The sequence below is a fragment of the Bison bison genome, unplaced genomic scaffold (genome assembly GCF_000754665.1).
Source record: "Bison bison bison isolate TAMUID 2011002044 unplaced genomic scaffold, Bison_UMD1.0 scf7180017864223, whole genome shotgun sequence".
NCBI classification, from domain to species: Eukaryota; Metazoa; Chordata; class Mammalia; order Artiodactyla; family Bovidae; genus Bison; species Bison bison.
This window is the reverse complement of record NW_011494795.1, coordinates 2,616,880-2,626,905: the sequence shown is the minus strand read 5'-3', so window position 1 is coordinate 2,626,905 and position 10,026 is coordinate 2,616,880. Positions and strand designations below refer to the sequence as shown.

At 53.1% G+C, this 10,026-nt stretch overlaps 1 protein-coding gene across 1 annotated transcript in view; it reads right to left on the bottom strand.

Annotated features, from left to right (window-relative positions):
- Positions 1–10,023, bottom strand: part of MMD2 (monocyte to macrophage differentiation-associated 2) — a 15,397-nt gene extending 5,374 nt beyond the window's left edge. The window contains 5 exon segments of the mRNA XM_010845799.1: positions 1,696–1,746; positions 2,495–2,568; positions 4,149–4,252; positions 7,836–7,996; positions 9,946–10,023. Coding sequence (XP_010844101.1) covers positions 1,696–1,746; positions 2,495–2,568; positions 4,149–4,252; positions 7,836–7,996; positions 9,946–10,023 — 468 coding nt within the window.
- Positions 10,024–10,026: the final 3 nt, after the last annotated feature.

The window sequence follows — 10,026 nt, the reverse complement described above, 5'->3', positions numbered from 1 at the left end:
CCGGACAAGGCAGGCCTGTGCCCCAGGCCAGGGGGCTGGTCCTGCACCCTCTCTCCAGCCCGCATGCATGCATTCCAGCCTCCAGCCTATGCCGCTGTCTGTACAACCTGACTGCACAAAAACACGCCAGATTCCTGCAGAAGGGGCTCTGGTTCCAGAAGACGGTGACTTTTCTTTTGTCCTCCTCAATATTTATGACTCGATTATTAACGGTTTTCTGAAGCACTGGGGAAGGGAAAGTTCTGTGTCACCCTGACCCAGCCAGTTTTCCTGATCGTTCGTGACACGGTCCTCCCTGCCTGGTTAATCGCATGAATGGCGTCTGTGTGCGGGTCACCGTCATCCCTCTTCACGACAGCTGGGGGAGGGGGTACTATTGCTGCCTCCCTTTTAAAGGCCAGGAGACTGAGGCTGGGACAGACTCGGGAGTTATCCCAGGACCCGTGGCTCCGGAAAGGCTGATCAGGACCAGGGCCTCGTGCGGTCTGATGCCACGACTGTTCTCTTTCAGCAACACCGGAGCCTTGCAACCACCTTTCAGACCCTTTCTTTAAGTAAAGGTGATATGCTGGAATCTTATATTTAAGCTTAATCTATCAAAAGTGAAAATAAAGGGACTTCCCTGGTGGCTCAGCGGTAAAGATGCTGCCTGCCAGCGCAGAAGACGCGGGTTCAATCCCTGGTCTGGGAAGATAGCACGTGTCTCGGAGCAACTAAGCCCGTGTGCCGCAACCACTGAGCCTGCGCTCGAGAGCCCGGGAGCCGCGCCCGCTGAAGCCTGAGCACCCTCGAGCCCGTGCTCCACAAGAGGAGCCGCCGCGAGAAGGAGCCCCGCTCGCCGCAACCAGAGAAAACCTGCACAGCAACCAAGACCCAGCACGGCCAAAAGTAAATAAATAGGAACTTTTAAAGAACGAAAATAAAAACTAAAATCACAGAGTTTTTTCAGATTGAGGCAGGGATGGGGGGACCCAGAGTCATTCACACCTCCACCCCTTCAACCAGAGCACCGCGAAGAAAAATACCCACAAATCACTCCACAAACCCTTGTCTCCTGTCTCCCTTCCCCATGCACCCGGGTGTCCAGGTAGAACACTGTCATCACCTCTGATCCTCTCTCAACCCCACATCCAGTCAACGGCCAAGTTCTGCCGACCCTTCCCCCCCGACACAGCTCGCAAACCCGGGCACTTCTCCCCTTCTCGGCCCCTGCGTCCCTCCTTTGCAGCTTGGACCACAGTGGTGGTTCAGTCTCTGTGTCGGTGTCGGGACAAAGTCCACATCCTCTGGGAGACACTAAGTCCCATAAGGACAGAGCCTGTGTCTCTGTTCACAGCCACATCCTCAGACACCAGCACTCGACAGGCACGGAGCCAGTGCCCAGACCGTCAGCATCAGGGATAAAGAACAGAAACCAAGGCGCTGAATCAGCCAAGGCAGGGGGGCATTTAGAGGGCGGCTCCAGAAATCCAAGTCAAGGATAGTTACTGCAGCTGAGCACAAAACCTAGCTTTACTCTAATTGGCAACATCCAAAAAAGAAACTAGAGATCACCCGACTCCTGAGAACTGCAGGTGGTGCCTGTGGGTGACCTGGGGCCAGCGGAAGGCACCCTCCCATCGTTTCTGGCTTCTCTACCCTGCTCTCTGCATCTCCAGGGGCCCCCACCTACCCACTCGAACAGCAGCCCCTCACCTGGGACTGACCGTTCTTTTCAGGGTCTCCGTACACCAGCCCACCGGGCACCTGACAACCAGAAGCATCCTGGTTTACACATCCCCTCCTCCCACAAAGCTCAGCTGGTCACAGGCTGCCTCTGATTACGTCCCCAGGCTGACAGCAGTGAGGGCCAATTTCCTGGAGGAAGCCAGAAACCCTGGTATTCCTCCCCACCTTCAGTCACTCACTGTTTCCACTTCGTTTCCTGTAAATTCATCTTCCATCCATCCATCCATCCTCTCAACTCCAAGGCCAGTGCCAGGGCCCCAGCCACAACCCTCTCTCTCCCAGCTCCTTGCATCAGCCTCCTTGCACCTCCTCACTCCCAAGGCATCATCCTTCAGTCCAAAAGATAAAACCAACGACTTCCCTGATGGTCCAGTGGTTAAGACTTTGCCTTCTGATGTAGGAGGGAGCAGATTCAATCCCTGATCAGGGAGCTGAGAAACCAAATGACTCACAGCCAAAAAAACAAAAGGTGAAACAGAAGCAATGTTGTAACAAATTCAATAAAGACTTTTAAAATGGTCCACAGAAAAAAATAAAAATAAAACCAAGTGAATATCCTGCTTCAAGCCCCACCCACCCCTCAGTTCACTGCCACACCCACACAAGAACGACCAGAGGACCCACCGTGGAGCCATAATCTCCCCAAACTTGGAAACCTTGCAAAGTGCCTCACAGGAGATGGACGCCTCTGGTTCATTCATCCAGAACGCTGTCCAGCAAGGAGACTGGACTGCGACTCCTGCAACCGTGACTCCGTGACCCTCACCACACAATGCTGCCCAAAAGTGAGACCCGAAAGAATGATGATTCCATTCACGTGAAAGAAGACATCGGGCAAAGCTGCCTCAAGACAGCCGACCACGGGAGCCGCGGACTGGGGAGGGGCTGGACATGCGGCTTCTCCACCCAGGGGGCCAGCTGCGGGATGTGGGAGTTCCCTGTGTGGACCCCCCAGGCACATCTCAACAAAACGTGTTCCAAAGGCAGTCGCCTTCGCGTGCACCAACTAAACCCACTTATTAGCTGACATAATGAAAAAGAACACTCCATTTACAATAGCCAAAGATTGGAATTCCCTGGGCAAGACTGGGACAAACCTTTCTGTGGCTCCCACGCCTTGGAGGCCAACGCGCACAGGCTCCAGGGCGGGCCGGCTTCTGTAGTTGTGGCTCCTGGGCTCCAGAGAGCGGGTTCAGCAGCTGTGGTGCATGAGCACAGCCACACTGCAAAATATGAGATCTTCCCGGACCAGGGATTGAACCCACGTCCCCTGCACTGGCAAGCGGTTTCTCAACCACCTAGACCACCAGGGAGGTCCCTGCTGGGGGGTTTAAACCAGTACAATCTGTGCAAGGTGCCTCGGCAACAGTTAGCCAAAGAACTAAGGCCCACTCCTGCCACCGAGCCTCCAAGTTTGGCGTTTACCCCACAAAGATCAGGCTCGGCTTAAGAACCTGGGGCTTCTGTAGCTCAAAATAGGTTGGCTCAGCAGTTTCACCTGTTTCCAGCAACCGAACCAGGCACAAGGCGATGCATGATCCGTCAGCAAGGACCCTCACTGCAGGCTTGTGCGTTACAGCAAAGGAAGGGGAGGCCTGACGTCGTAAACACTCATAAATAGGGGCGGCCAGGGAATGTTATGCTGCTGTAAAAACGGAATGGAGACATCTTCAAGGTACTAATATGAAAAGAGGTCCCCAAGAACATGACTAAGAGAATGAAGGCTGACTTCAGCGTCTGTACACTATCCTTCCTTTTCTACTCAAGTAGGAAAGGTGGCTCAGACGGTAAAGAATCCACCCCCAACGTGGGAGACCTGGGCTCGATCCCTGGGTGGGGAAGATCCCCTGGAGGAGGGCATGGCTACCCGCTCCAGTATCTTGCCTGGAGAATCCCCATGGACAGCGGAGCCTGGCGGGCTGCAGTCTGTGGGGTCACAAAGAGTCGGACACAGCTGAGCAACTGAGCATGAAGGCAGCAATATAGGGACTTCCCTGGCGGTCCACTGGTTAAGATGTCACCTTCCAATGCAGGGGGTGTCGGTTGGATCCCGGGTCTGAAAGCTAGGATCCCACATGCCTCGTGGACAAAAAAACAAAAGGTAAAACAGAAGCAATACTGTAACAAGATCAATAAAGGCTTTAGGAAAGCGTAAGTGCAAATATGTGTATTTGCATATATGCATATGCATGTATGCAAATGCGTGTCTATACATATACACATACATACACATTTGCTCTTTTCTACACAAAATCACCCTGGAAGGATACACAGGAAGCTGGCGCTAAGTCATGGCTTCTAGGAAGGAGAATGCGTGGAGGGTGTCCTTTTACCTACATTCTTGTGCTGAGGTCACAGATCACCCAGCCAAACATGCAGGGAAATTCGAAGAAGGGGAGGAAGCCAGCCCCAGCCCCCACCTCGCTCGGGGACCCGCAGCGACACTCACCAGGGCGCGTAGGAGGCCGCTATGAAGAAATAGATGACCATGCGGTCCGACATGTGCAGACAATGCTCTACCGTCCTGCAGCAGAGAAGGCGGGTTACAGGGCCCAACCTGCACAAATGGGCTTTGGGGACGGGGGCCTGGGCACAGGGCTGATGAGCCTCCATCCAGCCACGACCCCTCGGGCCTCAGTGTCCCCCCATCTGTGAGTGACCAAGGCAGTGCTCTTCCAGCCGGGCTCCCTGTCAGCCCAGGGGCTGAATGGAGAAACCTCGGGGCTCCCGTCAAGGACCCTCCTCCCCCTGACATCCTACTTCTCTAACCAAAGCAACTCTGCATTCTGTTTTACATTCTGGGCTTTTCGAAAGATTTCAAATGATAAAAAATTCAGTAGCTTAAAAAAACACAGACTCACAATACACAGAGAGAATCACAGTCTGCAAAATACAGACTCAGATACAGAGAAGAAACGAGCGGTCACCAGTGGGGAGAGGGAAGGGGAGGGGGCAAGACAGGGAAGGCGATGAAGCGATACAAACTGTTAGGTTTAAAACAAGCTACAAGGGGAGTTCCCTGGTGGTCCAGTGGGTAGGACTGGGTGCTTTCACTGCGGTGGCCTGGGTTCAATCCCTGGTCAGGGAACTAAGATCCCGCATGCCTTGAGATGCGGCTAAATAAAAAAATATTGAGTAATAAAACACAATAAAATAAGCTACAAGGACGTATCATACAATACGGGGAATATAGCCAGTGTTTTGCAGTTACTATAAATGGAATATAATCTTTAAAAAATTGTGAGTCACTAATTGTACGCCTGTAACTTATGTGGTACATCAATTATACTTCAATTAAACAGTGAAAAAAATTCAACTATACTCAATATTTTTAATAACCTAGATGGGAAAAGAATCTGAAAAAGTATATGTCTGTGTGTGTGTGTATGTGTGTAACTGAATCACTTTGCCGTACATCTGAAACTACACAAGATTGTAAACCAACTACGCTTCAGTTAGAAAAAATAAAAGTGAACTAAAAAATACATACTCAATAGAAGCACAGCAAGCAGAAGAAAACATGGAAAATTAAACATGTATTAATTTTACTTCAGTCTCTTTTCATTCATCCAGCAAACCTAGGTACCCCTGAAGACCCTCTAGGTTCTGGTATTCCGGTTCAGGTCCAAGTTCTGGAGCCAGAAGGCCGGGGTTCGGATCCCAACCCTACCACGGAGGAACGATGACCCTGAGCAAGAACTTGCCCTCCCTGGTCTCAGCTCCCTCATCTGTGAAACAGGGAGGAGTACTGGCATCCTACCACGGGGTGAGGGTGAAGAGGGTCAGGATTCAGCACCACGCAAAACAGGAAGTGCTCATCAACGTCAACTGTTTCCATTATGGCCTCACCTTCAAGAGCAGACTACACTCCTTAACACGTCTGGCCAGCGTGCTGCAGCCTCCAAAACGGTCCCCAAGGAGCCCCGCCTCCTGGTCCCCACACCTTCACACCCTCGTGCGGCCCTTCCCACAACGAGCACAGCAAACGCGTGGAGCCGACGCGAGGTCGCACACGCGTCGGAGTGTGGTTTCTGAGGCTGACCACCTCCCCCTTGTTCTCTTGGATCATTAACTACGGAGGGGAACAAGCCACGGGGCCGTGGAGAGGTCCCTGCTGCTACTAAGTCGCTTCAGTCGTGTCCGACTCTGTACGACCTCATAGACAGCAGACTACCAGGCTCCCCCGTCCCTGGGATTCTCCAGGCAAGAACACTGGAGTGGGTTGCCATTTCCTTCTCCAGTGCATGAAAGTGAAAAATGAAAGTGAAGTCGCTTAGTCGTGTCTGACTCGTAGCAACCCCATGAACTGCAGCCTACCAGGCTCCTCCATCTATGGGATTTTCCAGGCAAGAGTACTGGAGTGGGGTGCCACTGCCTTCTCCGGAGAGGTCCCAGTAGGTAACGAATACAAACTGTGATTCAGTCTGGCCACTGCGGCCCTCATTAAACGTGGCCAGCGTTTCTATCTGATGCTGGGCTAACTGCATGTCTCCCTAGAAATACAGGGAGTAACAACAGCTGACATGCACAGAGCACATTCTGTAATCAGAGCACCGTGCAAAGCTCTTAAGCATGACCTCTTTAACCCCACCTAGGGGGGCAGGGCCACGACTTCATCCACCACGTCACACTGAAGGGCAGCACGGTCCCACCGCTGACAAGTGGGCCCCCACCCAGGGACGGGTGTCTTTAGAAGAAAAAGGAGAGGGGGCCTGGGACACACAGAGGCACAGAAGGAGGCCTATGGAGACAGGCGGAGACTGGCGTGACACTGCCACAAGCCGGGGAACCGGGGAGCCACCAGAAGCTGGAGGAGGAAACACAGGGTCCTCCCCTGGAGACGTGGCCCCACTGACTTGCTGATCTCAGACTCTGGCCTCCTAGACCGTGAGCGGCTAAGCTCCTGTTGTTTCAGGATGCTCCGTGTGTGGGAATTTGTTACAGCAGCCACAGGACTCTCATACAGTGGGGTCCACCAGGACCAACGGAAACAATGGGGACAGGACTGGTGGGATACAGCAGAGTCGCAGGGCTTCTGGGGGGCAGGAGGGGCATGGGGACATGGGGACCAGTGATCACTGCAGCTGCTGCAACGGACCAGAGAGTCCCCTCACTCTGTGGGGGCCCTGGAGTCCTGCAATCAGTTCTGGCTTGGCCACGACCAGCGAGGTAACCTTAAGCATGTCCCGTCACCTTCCACATTCAGAGTCGCCATCCACAAAAACCAGGATTCTGTAAGCTGCCACGTGGATGAGCCCCAGGATGTCTCAGAGAAGCCGGTGACAAAGGGCAGAAGCACCCCAAGTGTCCGTAACAGCTGAATGGATCAACAAAGTGCGGTCCAACCGCAGAGTGAGACATGCTTCAGCCTGGAGAAGGAAGGCGACTCTGACACCTGCTGTGGCGAGGGTGAGCTCTGAGGACGCTGTGCTCACAAAAGGGTAAGCAGTATATGACCCCACTTACACGGGGTGCACAGAGCAGACAACTCATAGAGACAGAAAGTAGAAGGGCGGTGCCGGGGGCCGGGAGGAGATGGGGTGTTAGTGTTTAATGGAGACAGGGCCTCGGTTTGGGAAGATGAAAATATTCAGCAGATGGATGGTGGTGATGGTTGTACAACAGTGTTAATGTGCTTAATGCCACTGGAGGTACACTTGGAAACCGTCAAGATGGTGAATTTTACACCGTGCTTATTTACCACAAAACAAATCAAAATTAAAATCCAGGATGCTAATGCCTACACTGCAGAATTTTTGGAGAGATCCAAAGTGACAGCTGCAGAGTGCCTGGAACCTAGGGGTGCCCAGAAACAGGCAGTTACTGTGACAGTTAAGGGTCCCTCATAACGACCTGGGAGTGAGGGGCTTGCTCTTTCGGCTGCTCAGAGGGCAGCAAACGAGTCTTCTGAGGGTGAGGGGGTCCCCCGGGGGGACTCAACCCCGCCGGCCTGAAGCAAACGTGTTGCAAGGCCTTCCATCCTGGGCCCCTCTCTGCTCAGCCAAGCACAGCCCGAGGCATCTTGCCCCACCTCGGCCCGCCGTGGGCCCCAGCCCTGGTGACCCCGCCGCGCGCATGCCCCCACCAGTGGGCTGGGCAGCAGGCACCTGAGGTGGCTCTTCTTCCAGGAGATGGTGTGGAACACGGTGGACACCACGAAGAGCCCGCAGAGCCCGAGGCCGTAGATCCAGGCGGAGATGGCCTCCCAGTCGTCGTCCGACAGGAAGTAGAGGTTGGAGCTGCCGAGGATGCTGGGGATGATCCAGAGCTGGAGGCAGGGAGGGGGTGGTGCTGCAAGGCCTGCCTCTGGAGCGGGGGCCAGGCAAGTGCAGAGCCCCAGGGAGACCCCCACGCGTCTTCTCCAGACCTGCACTGCCCGACAACTCCCCGTGGTGGAGGGAAGGTTCCAGACCTGCGCTGCCCGACGGAACTCCCTACAGTGGTGGAAACGTTCTAGACCTGTGCTGCCTCACAGAACTCCCGTGGTGGAGGGAAGGTTCCAGACCTGCGCTGCCCGACGGAACTCCCTGTGATGGAGGGAAGGTTCTAGACCTGCGCTGCCCCACACAATTCCCGTGGTGGAGGGAAGGGTCTAGACCTACACTGCCCGACGGAACTCCCGTGACAGAGGGAAGGGTCTAGACCTGCACGGTCCAGGATGGAAGCCTCCAAGCCCACACAGCTACCAAGCACATGAAATGTGGCTTGTACCACTAAGGACTTGCCGTTTTCATTTTCTGTCATCTTAACTGGCTTCAACTTTGAATCCAACAGCCACACCAGGACAGTGGCAACCATACTGGACAGCATAGCTCTAGACAATGTAGCGGTAAAACAGGAAGCCAAGATCTCCTGTCTTCAGGACGCGTCTCTGGCCGCCGCCCCCATCCTGCATGTCCCCTGCTAACCCGGCTTCGAGCACCCTAGACTGGCCATGATGCTTCACACTGCCACACTGATGCCCACGGGGTTCTCCCCGAAGACGTCCCGCCCCACAATGTCTACCTGGAAAACTTACTCTTCAAATCTTGGTTTATCCGTTGGTTTCTCTGAGAAATCTCAGAGTTCTCCAAAGCACTGGGCAGGGGGTGGGGAGTACAGAGTCTCCAAAAGAGTTTGTCTGACTCTGTGTGTTAGGAGCACTTATTTTGGAGACAGACTCTACAGCAGCTCCAGCCGACAAAACTACTTAATACAATGCAGGTGGCACAGCAAATTTTATTTTTAATTATTTTTTAACTTATTTATGTGGCTGTGCCAAGTCTTAGTCACGGCACTCGGTATCTTCAATCCTCATTGCTGCGAACCCGGGGCCCCCTGTGCTGGGAGCACACAGTCTTAGCCACCAGACCACCAGGGAAGTCCCAGCACAGGTAATTTTAGATTTTCCAGTAGCCACATTTTAAAAATGAAAAAATACATTTATTAATATATTTGCTTTATTAATATATTGATATATTTTATTAATAAATAATTTATGTAAATTATATTTAAATATAACCTTTCAATATATTGTTAATATATTAATTTTAATATATTTGACTTTATTAATATATTTTGCTTAGTCCGATATATCCAAAGTATCCTTTCAACACATCATTAATATAAAAAGAACTAAGATATCTTGCATTCTTTTTTTCACGCTGCATCTTAAAAAGCTGCCATGTAGTCTGCACTCACAGCACACCTCAGTTCAGACGTGCCGTATTTCAGCTGCACGAGGCCAGTGGCTATGAAGCTGGACAGCGTAGGTCCGGATCTTCACAAGATCCTCAAAGGGGCCCAAAGGCGTAAGGACCGCTGCCCAGAGCAGGATTTCGTTGGGGAGATGGCAAGTATTCCAGGCCCCGGGAACAGCATGTGCAAAGACACTGGGTTATGCCTTCTAGTTTGGAAACAGTGGGTGGAATTCAGGATGCTGGCGCCTGGGGGCAAGATCACGGCACGGGGAGGTGGGGCGACGTTCAGGCTAAGACCTGTATTTGGGAGCTTCTACAGAGCCCGGACGGTGTACCAGGTACTAGGGAGCCACTGAAGGTTCTTAAGGCCAAAGAGAGGCGCGCTCAGAGCCACAGTCCTTTACCCACATGACCTTCCCTCGGGATCCCCCTGAGGGGCAGGCCCCTTGGGTCACCACCGTGGGATGAGAACACTGACTCCAAGGACAACAAGCTGCCTCCCGGCCCCTCCTGTGCCGCTCAGCCCCCCGAGACTCACAGCGTGGGTGGCACAGTTGGCAGCATGCTCATACTCCGTGGGCTGGTACCTCTTGTGGGCGGGAACCCGGTGGTTCATGAA